This window comes from Rhinatrema bivittatum, chromosome 2 (genome assembly GCF_901001135.1).
Source record: "Rhinatrema bivittatum chromosome 2, aRhiBiv1.1, whole genome shotgun sequence".
Taxonomy (NCBI): domain Eukaryota; kingdom Metazoa; phylum Chordata; class Amphibia; order Gymnophiona; family Rhinatrematidae; genus Rhinatrema; species Rhinatrema bivittatum.
The window spans coordinates 393,446,380-393,465,716 of NC_042616.1; the positions used below are offsets into that span (position 1 = coordinate 393,446,380).

General features: G+C 42.1%; 1 protein-coding gene across 1 annotated transcript in view; it reads left to right on the plus strand.

Annotated features, from left to right (window-relative positions):
- MARCH6 (membrane associated ring-CH-type finger 6) overlaps positions 1-19,337 on the plus strand; it is a 305,795-nt gene that overhangs the window by 113,892 nt on the left and 172,566 nt on the right. The window contains exons 8-10 of the mRNA XM_029590037.1: positions 2,692-2,753; positions 13,671-13,703; positions 15,496-15,547. Coding sequence (XP_029445897.1) covers positions 2,692-2,753; positions 13,671-13,703; positions 15,496-15,547 — 147 coding nt within the window. The remainder of the gene's footprint in view (positions 1-2,691; positions 2,754-13,670; positions 13,704-15,495; positions 15,548-19,337) is intronic.

Sequence of the window (19,337 nt, forward strand, 5' to 3'; positions counted from 1 at the left end):
AGTGCTATGCTACACACTGTATAGATACAGATAAATATTTATTTTAAAATAGAGTTCATTGTTTAATTACACTAAACCAAAGTTAGCCACAGGGGAAGAGAAGAGTGGCGTTGAGAGGATTTGAAGAAAGAAGAAATAAAGCAAAGAAATGTTTGGTCATTACAGACAGGCTGCAGTAATAGCAAAAGTTATTGTACCTGTGACTAGATTGAGGAGTGAAAGAAGAAACTTGTTACAAAAACAGAAGGAGCCAGAAGGGTGATAAAGGGTATGATTAGTTTAGAGAAATAAATCCTGTAGGACCAAAGTGACTGTCTTTCTCTTCCTGTTGACTTGATTCATTACTCGATCTGTGTACTCTGCTTCCTTTCCTTCCTGTTTTATACTTTCCTTGCATAGCTGTTTTGGATATTTTCATAATGCGTCATAGATAAAGGAACCATGTGGTAAAGTATCTTACTACAAAATACCTTTAATCCTGTGTGTTAATTTTGATTCATCTCACTGACATAGTTGGTTTGAATCTAAAGTTTTATATGCAAGTAACATCAAGGCTTTAGTCCAGAAAATAAGTACCTCATCATGCTTACTGGAGTCCTGTCCTTCCATATTTGATTTAAAATTTTGATTGGGAGTTTGCAAGAGGCTTTGTCATTATTGGTGCTTCCTTGTTATAGGCAACTGTACTTAATCTGCTTAAATATGCTTTGATTTGTCCGCTGTTAAAAATCAGTCATTGGTCAAGTAGTATCTATCAAATTTACCTTTTCTTGCAAACTTGATTAGAACAAACGGTTCTTCAGTTGCTTCAGTTTTTAACAAATTATTTGGATTACCTACAATTTGGATTCTAGAAAGTGTTTTCTACTGAACCTGCCCTAGTAGTGACTGCGGATGATGTTAAGATTGCATTTGGACAAAGACATGTCAGTTTGCTAGACCCGATGACCACCTTTTTTTTTATTTTAAATGCTACAAAATATAAGGTATACCTTGGAGAGGCAGTGTGCTGTGCAAAGCACTGATATAACACACTCTGTCAAGTGATTTTAGTGATAGCAAGATTATATATAGGATTTCTACACTTGTTTCATCCACCCCTAAACTAGGTTACATAATTGCCAAAATTTCTATGATCGGTTTTTAATTATAAACAAATAATCTGAATGGACACATGGTAACTTGCTCTCTGCTTCCATGCTAATTGTCATCTCCTCATATTTAAATGATGTAAATGAAATCTATAGCTTGCATTAGATGGAATGTCAGCTGGCTTCATATCTGTTCAAAAATGTTCTATAATCTTGTACCAGCATCTTCATTTAACTTGGAGTGTCTGCCTGAAAAAAACAAGTACAAGGCTGAAGCTATAATGTTAGTAAAAACTGCCTATGATCAAAAACTTAGGAGAAAAAGAATGACTTCATATGTGACATGTCAAAGTTTCACTGCCTCTTCACCGCTTTCATATCTATGGTGGGGGCTGTAAGCACCACAACACTGGAAGAAAACGTTCCTTCCCTAATCTTTAAATTGTGGGATCCCGTGGGGTCGGTGTATATCTTCAGGTGCTGTTAGGTGTAATTGGATCTTTTGGTTTTGTGCTAATGACAGTCATCTGTGTTGGTCATTGGTAAAATACTTGGTGGTTCTGTTGCCTCTGTTCATAAATGTTTGAAAAGCATTATAAACTGTATGGCAGATAATTGTTTAAAGCCCACTCGAGAAAAAACTGAAATCCTTTGGATTAGCAAGTTTGAATCCATGGGACATTCAGGGACTGATATTCAAAACAAGCTGAGCTGCGAAATTAGGAGATGGAGGGGATTATTTACTAAATATTTTCCCCCATTTTTTATCTGTAGGGAAAATTGTTTAGTAAATAACGCCCTACATTTTCATATCAATTTAGGGGCCAAAGTTAGGCTTCTAAATTTAGGACTGTTATTCATTTGCCTAGATTTAGGAACCTAAACTAGGTGCCTAATTCTGAAAATCTGTGCTAAGCGCCTATTTCCGTGTCACAATTCCACCACTGTAGCCACCCACTTTCTAGGCTTCTAAATTTAGGTACTCAGCGCTAGTAAACTTTCAAAAGGCCAATGTAGGAGCTAACTCCTAATGTTAGGAGCTTAAACCCTCTGAAAATTGGCCTTTCAGTTGAAGATAAATGGTATGATTGATTTCCAAAAGTACTAAGTCAAAAGTCTGTTTTGTATTCTCAATTTGCAGTACTGATTTTAGTATATTAAATGATCAAATTGTTTTTGTAAATTAATTTTTTTATTATTGGTTATCTTTACTCAGTTATGCCAATGCAGTCATCGATAACTGAAACAGTTAACATCTGTTTCTTAGACCAAATGTATGCTAACATCTCTTACAAACACATTCATAGTGGAGATTCTGAAGAGCAGCCTAGTTTGTGGCACTTGTGGATCAGATTATATATTCCTGTTAACTAGTCCTGCATATTCACACCATATTAGAGACCAGTGTTTCTAAAGTTGATCCTAATTACCTCCTAGCCAGTCAGGTTTTCAAGATATCCACAATGCAAATGAATGAGAGAGATTTGCATGCAAATCTTATTTCATGCATATGCATGGTGGATATCCTGAAAACCCAACTGGTTGAGAAACATTTATAGTTTATAATCCAGTATTTTTCACAATGTTGCTCTCTCCTTAGATGACATGAACTGGAATGCCTTAGAATGGGACCGAGCTGCAGAAGAGCTTACGTGGGAGCGAGTAAGTGAAAAGTTTCCATGAACAGTATGACTTTTTGTTTGTATGTTACTCAAGGAAGATGAGGTGCCCTGTGTGGGATGGGGGGAGGAATCACTACCCATGACACCTTCCTACCTCCCACTGGTCTTTTCTTTGGTGATGTTTACTGTGGTCCCATGGCTTCTTTATAGAGTCCTTGAGCCCCTCCCTTTTCCCGACAGGGGCTAGTACAGCAGAGATCTTCAGACTGTAGCTTCAGCAACAGAAATGAAATTCATTATGGGGCCTTTAAGCCGGCATGTGCCCTCGAGCCTTGCATTGGTCCTGCTTTCAGTTATCCAGAAAACCTGTGTGAAAAGTGGACTGTTGCAGAGCCTGTGAGTATGTATTACCTCGCAGGCCTTGCCTGATTTTCATTTCTGTTGCTGCTGCTTGAAGATTTGTGCAGTTTTACGTCCAGCAATCCTGATTTTGGTGCCCCCTGGTCATGCTGGTGTTCTTTCCTTGGGCATAGCTCACACACCCCTTGGGTCAATCTGGAGGTTAATAATGAGCTAGTATAACGTTTGTAGTGATCATATTCACATGATTTAAGTAGTTAGTTGGCATCAGTGTGTTTCTGTGTCCTGCATCAGTTTTATTTCAAAACATATATTAAGCTTTTCAGTATATGTAATTCAATTATATTTCCATTAGTGTGATTTGGTATATATGTTTTAATCTCTTTAATTTTAGTGTGCTTTTTATAAACATTACATTTGAGGATTTAAATATGCAGGCACAGGAATATCCAAAGCTAATTCTCCTTCTCCTGACTTGCTGACTTTACAACTTTTTTTTGTCAGAGGTTGGAAAAAAAGGGCCTATGTTTGATTCCAGAGGAAAAAAGGAATTAAATTCGGTGTCTAATTAGGAAATGGTTTTACTCAGAGGCACAAATGGAGCAAACAATCTTTGAGTTCCTAGATTTCACAGCTTTACTTCTGGCACTAGTTTCACAGGTGACTGACTTTCACTATGACTTCCCCCAGTTTAATTCTGTAAAGATAACTACAAGGCATAAAATACCTTCAATGTCATATTTTGTGAAGAAAGTGTTATGACCAGATTCCACCCATCTTGGAGTAACTCTTTACTGTTCCCTAACTTACAGCCATCGCTTTCAAAAGATTGCTATAAAAATAAAGGCACAAGTGAATAAGCAGAAACTTGCTGGCAATTTGGGGTGCAGAAGCTACTGTTCCTTGCATCTCTGCCTTAGCCTTGGTCTTCTAGCTGAGTACCGTGCACCCATTCAGGATTCAGGTTGACATGCCAAACCTGTTGACACACCAACTTTATTCAGTAATGAGGATCATTCCTGGAACTTTGAAATTAAATCCAGTTTAGCAGCTACCAGTACTTTCAAATATTTCTCTTCTTCCTGACCAACTGGCTGCAACAATACATAGATAAGTATCATTCTCACAGGGCAAGCAGGATGGTAGTCCTCACATATGGGTGACATCAGGATGGAGCCCAATCACAGAAAACTTCTGTCAAAGTTTCCAGAACTTTGACTGGCCCCTACTGGGCATGCCCAGCATGGCACTAACCCTGCAGCCAGCAGGGGTCCCCCTTCAGTCTTCTTTTTTCCACGCAGCAGTAGCCCCGCGGTAAAGGAGCTCTGAAGAGATTCCTGACAGGAATTTTCCTCACGGAATTACTAAAGGAAAGGAACAGAAGTTCCTAGATAACATTGGTCGCCGAGTATTCCAAGGGGCCATGCTCATCTCCCGAATTGCCGCCTATCAGCTTTATATGACCCAGTATAACAGGGTCATTTTTAAGTAGATACAGGACTTCTCAGACTTCCTGCCTCAGCAATTTCAAGAACAGTTACAAACCCTAGTAAACAAGGGTTTTGAGGCAGGCAAGCATGAGATTAGAACATCTTATGACATTTTTTGACACTTCTATCAGAGTGTCTGCAGCTGCTATTTCGGCGAGACGGTGGGCCTGGCTCAAGTCTTCTGACCTTTGCCCAGAAGTTCAAGACCGGTTATCCGACCTGCCTTGTGTCGGAGATAATCTGTTTGGCGAACAGATTCAACAGACGGTGGCAGAATTAAAGGACCATCATGAGACCCTAAGACTGCTCTCTTTGATGCCTTCCGACTTCTCCTCAAAACAGCCCTTCAGAAAGGACTGTAAGAAGACATTCTTCTGCCCAAAGAAGTCTTACCCGCCACCAACCAGATCCCGTGCCACGAGACCTTATCAAAAACCGCAGTCTCGTCAAGCCTGTAAACAAAAACCACAAACAGCTCCTCAACCAGGACCTGCTTCAGGTTTTTGACTTCCACTTAGAGAGCAGCAGCCAGATTCCTCTGTCGCACATACCAGTGGGAGATTGATTGTGCCACTTCAACATGTGGCATTCAATCACATCCGACCAATGGGTATTGGCAATCATTGCTCACGGTTACCATCTGAACTTTCTCGCCCTGCCACCGGACTCCCCACCTTTACAGACATGGAGAACATCCAAACACTACATTCTTCTGGATCAAGAGGTTTCCCTCCTTCTCCAGTCAAGACCAATAGAACCCGTTCCATACTCTCAGCAAGGCCTAGGGTTCTATTCCCGGTATTTCCTAATCCCCAAAAAATCAGGAGGCGTCTGTCCTATTCTGGACCTACGGGCCCTCAAGAACCTCCAGCGAGAAAAGTTCAAGATGGTCACCTTGGGATCGCTTCTACCTCTTCTACAAAGAGGAGACTGGCTCTGGACCTCCAGGACACAAACAACCATATTGCGATAAGTCCAGCTCATCGCAAGTACCTGAGGTTCCTAGTAGGCCCCAAGCACTATCAATACCAAGTACTTCCATTCAGCCTAGCGTCTGCACCACGAGTCTTTAAAAAAAATGCCTTGTCGCAGCCTTCCTCAGGACACAAGGTGTTCATGTCTACCCCTATCTGGACGACTGGTTAATCAGGGCTCCCACTCAGCAAGCTGCTCTGTCGTCCCTCAATCTAACCTTACACACTCTAGTTTCGTTAGGATTTCTCGTCCATTATGACAAATCCTACTTAGTCCCATCTCAAACCTTGTCATTCATTGGGGCAGACTTGGATACCTTACAGGCAAAGGCTTTCCTGCCTCGACAACGAGCACTGACTCTTGTATCTCTTGCTCACCAGCTGCAGTCTCAGCACTCTGCGACTGCACGCCAATTTCTCGTCCTCCTGGGACACATGGCGTCCTCAGTCCATGTCACACCAATGGCCCACTTGGCCATGAGACTCATGCACTGGACTCTGAGGTCTTAATGGACTCAAGCTATTCAGCCTCTGTCGGCCATTGTCCACGTCACCGACTCACTCCGTCTTTCTCTTGCCTGGTGGAAAAATCAGACCAATCTCCTCCAGGGATTGCCCTTCCAGGTTCCAAATCCTCAAATCTTTCTCACCACCGACTCTTCCAACCTCGGGTGGGGAGCCCACGTAGCCGATCTGCAGACACAAGGCTCTTGGTCTCCAGAGGAAGCCAAACACCAAATAAATTTCCTGGAACTTCGAGCAATCAGATATGCTCTCAGGGCATTTCAGGATCACCTCTCAAATCAAGTTATCCTGATCCAGACGGACAACCAGGTGGCCATGTGGTACATCAGCAAGCAGGGAGGTATGGGCTCCTTCCTTCTGTGTCAGGAAGCTGCACAGATATGGGCAGAAGCTCTCTCCCATTCGATGTACCTCAGGGCCACCTACTTACCGGGAGTGGACAATGTGCTGGCAGATAAGCTGAGTCTCGTCTTTCAACCACACGAGTGGTCTTTCAACCCCTCAGTAACGAACTCCATTTTTCAACAATGGGGATATCCTCGAATAGACCTCTTTGCATCCCCACAAAACCGCAAAGTGGAAAACTACTGCTCTCTCATTCGCGGCAAACTCTCTCGACCCAGAGACACATTCTCCCTCTCGTGGACAACCGGTCTGCTCTGTGCATTCCCTCCACTTCCTCTTCTCTCAAAAGACTCTCGTGAAGTTACATCAGGACAAGGGAACCATGATCCTGATAGCACCTCACTGGCCACGCCAAGTGTGGTTTTCAATACTTCAGGATCTCTCCATCCGCAGACACATTCCCTTGGGAAAGGACCCGCTTCTGATCACTCAAAACGACGGGAGCCTACGCCATCCCAATCTTCACGCCTTATCCCTGACGGCATGGATGTTGAAAGGTTAATCCTTCAACCACTTAACCTTTCTGAACCAGTTTCCTGTGTCTTGATTGCTTCACGGAAGCCTTCCACGAGAAAATCTTACCCTTACAAATGGAAAAGGTTCACGTCATGGTGCTCTTCAGTCCCTTGACCCCCTTTCCTGTCCAATCCCGAAGTTTCTGAACTATCTCTGGCATCTATCTGAGTCAGGTCTAAAGAATTCCTCCTTCAGAATGCGTCAGTGCGGTAGCCGCCTTCCATAAAGGTGTCGGGGATGTCCCTATATCAGTATAACCCCTTGTAACACGCTTTTTGAAGGGCTTGCTCCATATGAAGCCTCCACTACGTCCTCTGTTCCCTTCTTGGGACCTTAATCTGGTTTTGGGTCGGCTCATGAAACCACCATTCGAGCCTCTTCACTCCTGTGACCTTCGATATCTCACATAGAAAGTGATTTTTCCTTTTGGTTATCACTTCAGCTCGCAGAGTTAGTGAATTGCAGGCTCTAGTTACCTATCCACCTTACACTAAAATTCTGCAGGACCGGGCGGTATTCTGCACTCACCCTAAATTCTTACCTAAGGTAGTTTCGGATTTTCATCTTAATCAATCCATACTACCTACCTTTTTTCCCAGGCCCCATGCCAACCCAGGAGAACAGGCTCTGCATACCCTTGACTGTAACGGGCTCTAGCGTTTTACCTAGACTGTACAGCTGCCCACAGGGGAAAGCACTCAATTGTTGGTCTCTTTCCACCCTAACAAGTTAGGGAAGCCTGTGGGTAAGCAGACTCTCTCCTCCTGGTTGGCGGACTGCATATCCTGTTGCTATCAGCAAGTGGGCATTCCATTCCAAGACTGTGGGTATGCCAAACTAATGGTGCTAAGGAAACTAAAACCACTACTAACATTACCAAACTTTCGCACAGTGCTCCAAGCACTAATATTTGCGAGCACTGATTATTGCAGTGCATTACTGCTAGGCTTACCACACACATCAATAAGACCACTGCAATTGCTACAAAACTCTGCGGCAAGAATTCTCACAGGCAAAAGAAAACGAGATCATCAGATACACTAGCAGTTCTACATTGGCTACCTATCGAACAGAGTTCAATTCAAAGCACTTTGCACAATACACAAACTGATCCATGACGAAAAAGCAGAATGGCTGAACACAGCACTGCGAGTACACGTTCCACATAGAAATTTAAGATCAGCAAATAAAGCCCTTTTAACCATCCCATCAGTAAAAACAGCAAGACTAGCACAGGTGAGGGAGCGTGCACTATCTCTAGCGGGTCCTACCCTATGGAACACCATGCCCCTAGAACTAAGACTACAGAGAGATTTCAAAATGTCCAAAACAAACCTCAAAACATGGCTTTTCAAACAGACTTTTTACAAAGAGAATGTTGAAAACAGATAAGGAAGAGCCAGCATAAAGCACCTAACACAATCCCTAGGTACCAACTTGGAAATTATCTTTTCCTCACTGTTAAGCGTAAATAACATTAAAACCATAGGTACCCACCCACGGGTCAGCTACCAATAGACATCTTACGTCAGAATTCAAATAGTTCTAGTGATTCAAATGTTACCGATTATTAATGGCACCTTCATTGTAAAGTTTTTTTCTTACTATTTTTTTTTCTATTTGTGCCCTATTGTAAACCGTTGTGATGGTAAATAACTTAATGACGGTATAGAAAAACTTTTAAATAAAAAAAAAAAACCAAAACCACTCTGTGAGGGCCATGGCAACTTCAGTAGCACACCTACGATCGGTGCCACTTCCTGACATTTGCAGGGCTGCCACCTGGAGTTCTCTCCCACACCTTTGTAGCCCACTATTGCTTGGACAAAGCCGGAAGACCAGATTCCATCTTTGGCCAGACTGTCCTTCGTAACCTGTTTTACAACGTGACGTACCAACACCCTTCCGCCTGCCCGGTGGGGTTCAGGATGCCCTCTACCAAATTCCACCCCAGTTGTTGTGCCTGTTGCATGCCTTTGGGTACATTTGGTGCATGTTAGGACATCCTGAGCTCAGTACCCACCCATATGTGAGGACTATCATCCTGCTTGTCTTGTGAGAAAGCAAATGTTGCTTACTTGTAACAGGTGTTCTCACAGGACAGCAGGATGTTAGTCCTCACAAAACTCGCCCGCCGCCCCGTGGTATTGGGTTCAAAACGTTTTGTTTTATTTTTCGGCACTGCCTGTAGCTTTCAAATAAATGGCGACATGGTCCTCCATCCACACCTTCTCCAGGTTTTACCGCCTGGAATTTCAGGCTCGTGAGGACACAGCATTTGCAAGGGCAGTACTAAGTGGGTCACGGGCAGCCTCCCACCCGGTTTGGAGTAGCTTTTATACATCCCATTGGTCCTAGGTCCATCTGCTACATGCTAGGAAATGGAGAAATTACTTACCTGATAATTTCGTTTTCTTTAGGGTAGACAGATGGACTCAGCATCCCACCCACGGCTGCTGTTACTCATGGAATTCTCGGGGGACATCTCCGAGAGCGAGTGATTCATGGGTAAGCCATGCTTTCCTTCATCTAGGGCACCCATCCTACCGGGTGTCAGCATTTCTCGGTTGAGGGCACTGGCGGTCTCCAGCTATAGCCAATTCAACCAGTTCAAATGAATTAAGTTATCTAAGTTATAAAGGTTATCGAAGTTATTCAAATTATTCAGCCATGCATATATCCACAATGCTTTTCGAGGAGAATACTGAAGAGCTGCACTTTCTGCAGGGGTATATGTACTAGGGCTAACGTCAGATTGAAATCTGATCCGTCTCCAACTGCTATCAGCAGTACACTATACCCATTGGCCCTGAGTCCATCTGTCTACACTAAGGAAAACGAAATTATCAGGTAAGTATTTTCTCCATCATGACTGCACTACTAATTTGGTTAGCTTCCCTAATTTCTCTTAGCATTTCACTGTCCATCTCACCATCTTGGCCAGGTGGACGATAGTATACTCCTGGCACTATATTCTTCCCCAACACACAAGGGATTTCTACCCATAAAGATTCGATTGTGCATTTAGTCTCATGCAGGATCTTTATCCTGTTGGACTCTATGCCATCCCGGATATAAAGCGCCACCCCGCCTCCCAGATGCTTCTGTCATTGCGACATAATTTGTACCCCAGTATAGCACTGTCCCATTGGTTTTTCTTCTTCCACCATGTCTCTGAGATGCCAACTAAGTCTGTCATCATTGACTGCTATGCATTCTAATTCTCCCATCTTACTTCTTAGACTTCTGACATTAGCATACAAACATTTCAAAGTTTGTTTTTTGTTTGTATTTTCATTCTGCTTTTTAATAGATAGGGATAAATTGGAATTTTTTTTAGCTCAGGTGAGTTTTTAGTAACAGGCACTTGGACTACTTTTCTTATTATTGGAGCTTCACTGTTGGGATGCCCTAATTCTAATGCATCATTAGTATCCTTTGAAGATACCTCCCTCCAAACCATGCGTTGCTGAGCGACTGTCTGCTTTCTCCTTTGTTCTAGTTTAAAAGCTGCTCTATCTCCTTTTTAAAGGTTAGAGCCAGCAGTCTGGTTCTCCCAGGACAAGCAGGATGGTAGTCCTCACATGTTGGTGATGCCAGCAGATGGAGCCCTATCACGGAAAACGTTTGTCAGTTTCTAGAACTTTTGACTGGCTCACTGAGCATGCCCAGCATGCCATAATCTCTGTAGCCACAGGGTTCTTCATTCAGTCTTTTTTCCCACGCTGCAGTTTGCCTTGCGGTTAGGAGCTCTGTGATGATTTCTCACTACTTTTCCTCATGGAAAAACTTGAAGTTTTCTTGTCGCTTGGTGAGTAACTTCCACCGTCTTTGGTCGGTTCCTGCTACCTTGTCCTCCGTTCCCCCAGGCCACCGACAGTTTTCGCGGGCCCCGTTTTTTACATCATGGCGACGGGCTTAGAAAATGCCTGGAGTGTCCACGTACCATGTCAATTACTGACCCGCATGATGTCTGTGTGTTGTGCCTTGGCTCATCACATGATATTTGTCGATGCCCGAGCTGTGCTCAAATGACCCCAAAGGGCAGGCGTGACTGCCTGGACAAGATGGAGTCCCTTTTCAAGATAAAGGTAACTCCATCGACATCCACCCATTTGTCACTGGCAGGAACATCGACAAAATCCATCGACAAACCTCGCCAGGAGCAGCAAGGCAGCAGTGACCGTCCGTCACAGAGAACATCCAGGGCATCGGCATAGTCTTCCTTGGTGCCGGAGAAAGACCGGACCAAGCACTGAGGGAAACATAGTCACCGGCACAACACGATTCCCCACCCGGTGCCGGCACAGACACCGCATCGGCTTCGATGGCTTTCAAGCCGATTGTGAAGAGGACACAGGTAGATGAGCCTCCAACCTCTCCACCCGAGTCACCGAAGTGATCCCCACAGATATCAGTGCCAGGTACTGAGCCCCCACAGATTCCTGTTGTGGTGCAAATAGCACCTAGCCTGCCTCCCCCTGCAGCTGTGTTGCTTACACCAGCTTCCAGGGAGGAGCTGGACATACTTGTCTGACACACGGTCCTTGATGCCCTCTGGAACTTTCAACCATCGATGCCGGCCCCCATACTGGCACAGACACCGGAGCAATCTATCTTCACACCATTGCTCGACTGACTGGATACACACTCATCTCTGCCCTTCCAACCCAGCCTGGGCCATCAGTACCAAGACAACTTACTGAGTCTCTGAAACCCCTAATACCCATTCCTGGTTCCTCAGAAGACAAAGGCACGGACTCCAGTCCTCTTCCAGCTCCACTTCCACCAATGCCGGAACCGGTTCCTGGTCCATCGAGGCGCCCATGATTTTACCCTCTGCCATCGGTGCCGCCACATCCTCCATAGAGACCATCGAGGGATCCGCTGATGCAAACACATCCTGGAGTAGCAGGTTTTATCCCTCCCTCGGGATCTCAGCCTGAGACCCTGTATGATCCATTGGAGGATGTTGACACACACTTCTACAGAGGAAATACTCTCGGAGCCATCTCCTCCGGAAGAAAGGAGACCTCTCCTTTGCTAATTTTATAAAGGAAATGTCAGAGACCATCCCCCTTGACTTAGTCACAGAGGAGGCCACATGTCACAAGACATTGGAAGTCCTTCAATTTGTAGATGCCCCCAAGGAAATTATGGCCATTCCAGTCCACGAAGTGCTCTTGGATCTGCAACATTGTCTATGGGAGCATCCTTGCACAGTCCAACCAGTTAATAGAAAGACAGATGCAACTTATTTAGTCCAGCACACTCCAGGGTTTAGGAAGCCACAGCTACTTCACCGGTCAATGGTAGTGGAATCTGCACAGAAGAAGGCCAAGAGGCTGCACCCCCCCCCCCCATTCTTCTGTTCCCCCCTGGAAAGGACCAAAAATTCTTGGATGGTTTGGGCCGAAAGGTCTTTCAAGGTTCTACGCTAGTGTCACGTATAGCTGCCTATCAACTATAAATGACACCAATACCAGAAGAACCTGTGAAAACAGGTCCAAGGCATAGCGGACTCTGCCTCAACAACAGCAAGAACCACCTCACTGCCATTCTCCAGAAAGGTCTGGAGGCAGGAAAACATGAGGTCAGAGCTGCATATGATTCCTTTGAGACGGCGTCTTGCATTTCAGCAACAGGAATCAGTGCCAGAAGATGGGCCTGGTTTAAAGCATCTGACTTGCGAACTGAAGTTCAAGACAAGCTAGCTGATCTCCCCTGCACCGGAGATAATCTCTTTGGTGACAAGATTCAGGACGCAGTAGCTCAATTAAAAGCCTTGCGGTCAGCATAATCCATAGCATGTTTTCTTGAGGCTTGTGTATTTTATTTACATGTTGAATATCCTATTCCATACTTAAAGTATCTTACTGATACCAAAACTTGACTAGCAACCTAGTGTAGTAGTTCGCAATCTAGTTTTTAGGATACACCCAGCAACTTAGGTTTTCAGGATATCCACAATGGCTCTGCATATTGAGAAATTTTCATACACTGCCTCTATTGTGTGCAGTTGTTTCCTGCATATTCATTGTTGAAATCCTAAAAATCTGACTGATTTGGTGTGTCTTGAGGACTGGGTTGAGATCCCCTGGCCTAGTGAGTAAGGAAATGGGCTGAAAACCAGGATTCAAATCCCATTTTCCCTATTCACACTTCTTGTGATCTTGAACAAGGCACTTTATCTCCTGTTGCCTCAGGTGCCCACTTAAATTGTAAGATCATTGGGGCAGGGACTTGTTACTGAATTCAAATAATGTTGGAAGCTGCTGTGAGCATCATTTGGAAAGGCGGGTTAAAAATAATAATAAAAAAACCCCAATTATAGTTATCAGAACAAATTCTAACACCAGTATTCCTTAATTATAGTTCAAACAAGTTTGCCTCTTGAGCATTGGGTAGTCTTAATTACATAAGAAATGAGCAGACTGAATGGGTCTTACCTTCATTTCTTATGTTTTTGTTTCTTTTGTACTTTAAAATATAGAAACGGATTCACCTTAAGTCCTAAGGCTAAGATTGTTTAAAAAAGATAGCATATTTAATGTTTTGTATCCCATTCTTTGACTTTAGATGACTTGGATTACAAAAATGATTTTTGTAGTAATTAAGATTATTTGTAGTTTAGCTTAATTTTCTTGGTGTTCACTTATGTTCAGACTTTCATTTTCTTTGTTTTAGATGCTTGGTTTAGATGGATCACTGGTTTTCCTGGTGAGTGAAATCAAAATGTGTGTAAAAGTAACTTTCCCTCATGATTGATAATGTACTTGTTGCACACAATAAATAAAACTAAAAATACATCTTTGTAGGATTGTGCAGAATTGTTTAACCTGGTGGTGGATTTTTCATAAATCTAGAATTTCCCATGTTATAAATTTTGGTCTGGCAGATTCACACTTCAGTGTGCGAGTCTGCTGCAGTGAGCTCTTGCACCAAATCTTTGATAGATTTCTGGAACTTGCTTATTAAAATAATTAAAATGAGAGAGGCCAAAGTGCTGTGCACAGCAGAAGCAGGGTTCAGGTTCCCTATCTGTTGGGGCCGACTGGGCCTGGTTGCATTGTGTAAGTGGTGTGCTCAGGCCAGAGGAAGGATGGAAGATAACTACTTCTTCTGTTGCGGCAGCCCCTGCTTTCCATCCATGTGATACTGTGCATGCATCTTGGAGAAAGGTAACTTTCCATTCCTCAGGCCATTGAAAGTTCTTAGAGCCACCCAAGCATTACATCTGAGTTTGAGAGGGGGACAGGGGTTTAAAGATGAAAGGATATGATGTAGGGGAGGACACAAAGAAAGAAAATGGATTGTGACATTATAGCACTGCAAATTACAACTGCTGGAAGAAATATTGGAAAATAAGACCACTGGTTTTTACTGTTTAAAAAGTTAAAATGATGAATTGCAATAACATGTACAACACTGATAGTTTTATTTTTAATTTTGAAATGCTTTTTAAGAGGTATAAATGCATTTTTCTTGTCTCTTGGAGAGCAAACATATTGACAGGTGTGTTACAAAGTACATAGTACACACTAGATTTGATTGGTTAGTATAGCTGATGTGATAAATGACATCTTGCACACACCATGAACTAATCCAGTCCAATAGGAATAATACTGTATGCTACTCTTTCAAGAATCAGCCATTGTTGAAAGGATATGAAAAGTAGTAATTTCACATGTTCAACACAGAGAATGCTTTCAGCTAACATAAAGGCTTAAGAGGAGAAAAATGTTATATGCTCTCAAGAAAAATACATACTATTTTCCTTCCAAGATTTATTTGCAAATAAACCTGGTAGAAAAATTGTGCATGTAGTTTTTCTTCAGGAAATTTTTCAGAAACTTAACCACACCTTATTAATTTTTGCAAACTCAGCTTTGCAAAGCAAATTTAGTGCATAGTTTTACTATGTGCTAATGGTTAATGAGATGCTTTACATAATTTTGCATCGCAGCAAGCAATTAACTTAATGTAAGCAAATTTTCATCACCGTAAAACAAAGCATGAAAATTTACTATTTTGAAAGCTGAGAAATTTTATAAAGCCACTTCTCAAGCTAAAAGAAAAAATAGTATACACTATTGCAAATAACACACTATTTTGCTTGCAAAATGACATTGAAAAATATTTCTCTGCTTAGTATGTCAATTTCATGGATTGTTGCAAGTAATTTTCTAGGACTGTCGCACAATGCTAAACAAATTAGTGTGTAATTTTTAACTGGAATGTTTATATAATTTGCATCTTTAAATTTTATACCTAATGTAAATTTGAGTATGAATGTGAATAGTAAAAGGTTAATGCAGTAAATGTATTAAATTGTTGAACTTAGATCTGTTAAGATTTGAAGGTAAGCCTGCATGGTCAAAATCTCAAGTTGCATGCTGATAGTATAGATGGGGTAGGCCTCTGCTTAGAGAGCTTTGATTTTTTGTACTGCCATTCTGTTTCATTCTCTTAATATATATATATATATATATATATTTTTTTTTTTTACCAGGAACACGTCTTTTGGGTTGTGTCGCTGAATACACTTTTTATACTTGTCTTTGGTAGGTGTAATTATCAAAAGATTATATTGTAGAAATATAGTTTGCATTTCTGTGCTTTTGCCACCACTGGAGAGAGGTGACAATTTTTTTTTAATTTTTATCTTTTTGAAAGAAATCAAATTAAACAGATGTGGGCACATGAAATTTCTCACACATGACAGTGGATTTATAGCATGTACAGCAGAATATAAATTGAGTACAACAGTGAAGGTTTTTTTAACCCATTGTGGTGTAACATACATTTTATAATCCAGGTAAGAGTTTTATCAGCACAGTGAGCAAGAATTTTTGAAAGACACTAGAGGTTTAAAAATAGTTTTTCCCCTCTTTTACACCCAAATCTGTAGAATGCCTCTGTTCCAATCTATTTTTTAGTCAGTACTGTGCAACCTCTTGTTAGCTAGCTTTTATCACAATATACAATATAGAAGCCATACAGTTCATTAGTGTCCTTTGCTGAAGGTGTAGAATGCTACTTCTATAAGAGCTGCTCTCAGCACCCTCTCTTGGCTGACAATGTGCCATTCTTAAAACAGAGCAGTGTTATCTCCCTAGTGGCTGAGAGTACTCATTTGGTCTATACTCAGATCTCCAATCAGCTGGAGGAACAAGATGGCTTAATAACATATGAAATACGGAATAGTCCAGCATTGTAAAAATGTGTGCAGCTTGTTATGCATACCTGTGGTGCATTTAAAATACCCAAATCCTTTTTATTGCTGCACTGTTTCATAAAATTTCCAAGGAAAGAATCATGGTGGCCACCTGCCTATCATATTATATAACAGTGGAAAATTGACAGGACATTTTGAAAATCTGGAATCTTTTTATTCAATTTTATCTTAAATTGAGGCCTTAATATACCTCTAGACAGTTCTTGTTGCACATCTGGCATAATTAAGTGTAACTTATTACAATTTTTCTTTCCCATTTTTGTATGGGGGTGGTGCCATTGATAAGCATTCCATCTTAATTGACAAATGTTTGACAAATACAGGAAGGATATCAGAAAAATGTTGATTTTTCATCTATTATCTGTGCCATTTCCAGTATTTGATAAAGCAGTTTCTAAAAATTATTATATTTTGTTGACTTATTACTCTGTTTAGACAGGGCTTGTGATTTCCTATGATGCTTTGAGAAGAGGAAGATGTAGCCTAAGTTAGGCTACTCTCTTCCTTCTCTGGCTAGCGTGTTTGTGGTGGGAGGTGAGGGAGAAGGTAAGGTATGGATCAGCTGGGGGAAAGGGATAGAGAAGGGAGAATCAGCCAGGCCCGGGGGGGGGGGGGGGGGGTGAGAAGGGATAGGCTGAAGGGTTCAGTGCCAGAGGCTAGAAGGACTGAGAAGGAACATGCACTGGTGGTTGACTCTTGGGCCGATGTAATAAGGTGCCCTAGGCTGAGTGCATATTTATACTCATGTTTGTGCATTTTTTTGTATGTATAACTTTAGTCCCGATTTAATAAGGATTTTAGCACACAAAAAAAGTACTAATGTGTGCACAAATTAGTGCACCTCCCATGGTAATGAAGGCACTCTCCGTAGACAAGCAGGAACAACCAGCCACATAAGTGGGTGACTTCATTCGATGGTGCTGATGGTGGAATCAAGCTCTCTTGAAGCTCAGAAAGACTTAAAAAAAAAAAAAAAAAAAAGCATGTGGGAATTCCCAAGCTGCTGTTGCTGCATGAGCCACTTCAGTATTTCTTCAACTTTAGCATACTGACAGTTTTTTTTTTCTAGCTCTCTTAAAAGCTGTTTCCACAATTCTTTTCAGTTTTATTCTTAAATTCTTCACAGTTTGCTTATAAATTTTTCTTTCATTTTAGAGCCAAAAAAATCTTTTTTTTTCTTCACTTTTGGGATGTAAGGTAAATCACTCAGGCAGGGAGAAAGTCCTTTAAATGCTCTAAATGCTGCCCCAAGATGGGAAGATCAGATTCCCATGTCCTCAGCTGAATCATGGTCCAGTCCATGACATTTGAGACATTGTAGTCCCTGTGGCAGGATGTCACCTAGAGCCAGAAGCCTCAGTGCCATGAAATTGAAAAGAGAATTGTTTTCCTCTTTCTCAAGGAGAAAAATCAACCTCAGAGAGACCATAACTCAAAGGGTCAGAGTTTTGAGATGAAAAAAAAAGCTGTCTTCATCTCATGGCACAGAAAGAAAAAGAAAATGTTCTTAGGCACCATCTGATTTAAAAACAAAAAAAAATCACACTGAAATTTCGGAACACAAGTTGGGGCTATTGAAAAACAGTGTTCATCAATCTAGTCTAAATCAAAACAGTCTGCACTGTTCACATTACAACATGGTGCAGAAAAGTCAGCACAGATACTATCTGTGCCATAGAGTTCAGCACATGACACAGAAATTAGTACTGACAGGATGCTAGGCCACAAGAAAGTCTACAGTGAAGAATGAATTCAAAAACGAAATGTGTGGGAAAAATCATGGCCCTCACAGACAGCCACGTGTTACACTACTACTGTCTGGGCCAGACCGCAACCAAAAATAGTGACTCTTCTGGATGTATATTCCCCACACACACACTGCTGCAGGGCTGTGCACATGAAAGAACTGCATAAATCTTTCAGGAGGAGCAGCAGCAGATCTTCCTCCCAAGTGCAGCATCGTCTGCCTCCTCAGGAAAGCCTTGAGTTGCAGCTGTTCAGAAACTCCCCCATTCATGAAGTCTGTGGCTGCGGGTTCTAATTCAGCTGCCCAGATGCCATTGATGCATAAGAGGCATCACTTCCTTGAGCTGGGCCTATCTGCATCGAAAAAGTGCAAAAAAATCCTCACAAGATGAATTGAAGCTGACAGGCCACCCCTTTTCAGCAGGCCTCATCCCCAGCATGGCATACTGAAGCACCAAAAAATTGATGCATCCACGAATGCCTGTGTTGAAGTGTGGTGCACTGATGTACATCTGCACATTCTATAATAAAGCATGATGTGTTGATTACTCCTGGGGGAATTCTGCGCAAAAAATTTTAAAATTCTGCAAACTTTATATTGGTCAAAATAACACAATTTAATTGACAGTCTTTAAGTAATTACATTTTATGTTCAATATATTTTAAGTGATGCTTTTGAAAAGGAATACATACACTTGGAAAAAAATAGACATAATACGCAACAAGAAACTATCAACTTTCATCCAGGTAGTCATCAAATCAGGTGATTGCTATATTTTCCAATGAAGGAATCACTTCCCCCCCCAAGAGATCCAAACCAGAATTTCCATGTCCATCTTCCTTACACTAGCCATGTGTAATAAACCGGCCTCTTGTCCCAGTACAAAAAGTCTTTAAGCATTTAGGATCAGGCTCCTTGCTTTGCGAGGCAGCAATTGTGGGTAAGGTTCCCATATTTGTAAAAAGGAGCGTCGGTGTTTAGGTGAGTTGCGGGATGACAGATTGATGCAACTGGACAATCGATGAAAGTGGTTTCGCCAAACCCAAAACGATAGCTTCGCCGCTTCTTGCTAATGTAGCAGGATAACCTTTTTTCCCCACCATTCCAGCCTGTGAGGAGAATTCTCAGGCCCACTTCCTTCACCAATTTTCGAGTAACACAGTGAAACAACCACAGATAAGGGGACATCAGAAGGCGAACCCCAACTAATTTCTCCAGATAATGGACTATCAGTTTCCAATAAAGCTGAATGGAGGGGCACGCCTAGAATACATGAGACATAGTCCCCACGGACAGCTGGCAGCGTAAACACTTGTCAGTAGAAGCCAATCCTGCATGGAATGCAATTTGAGGGGATATGTACGTCGCA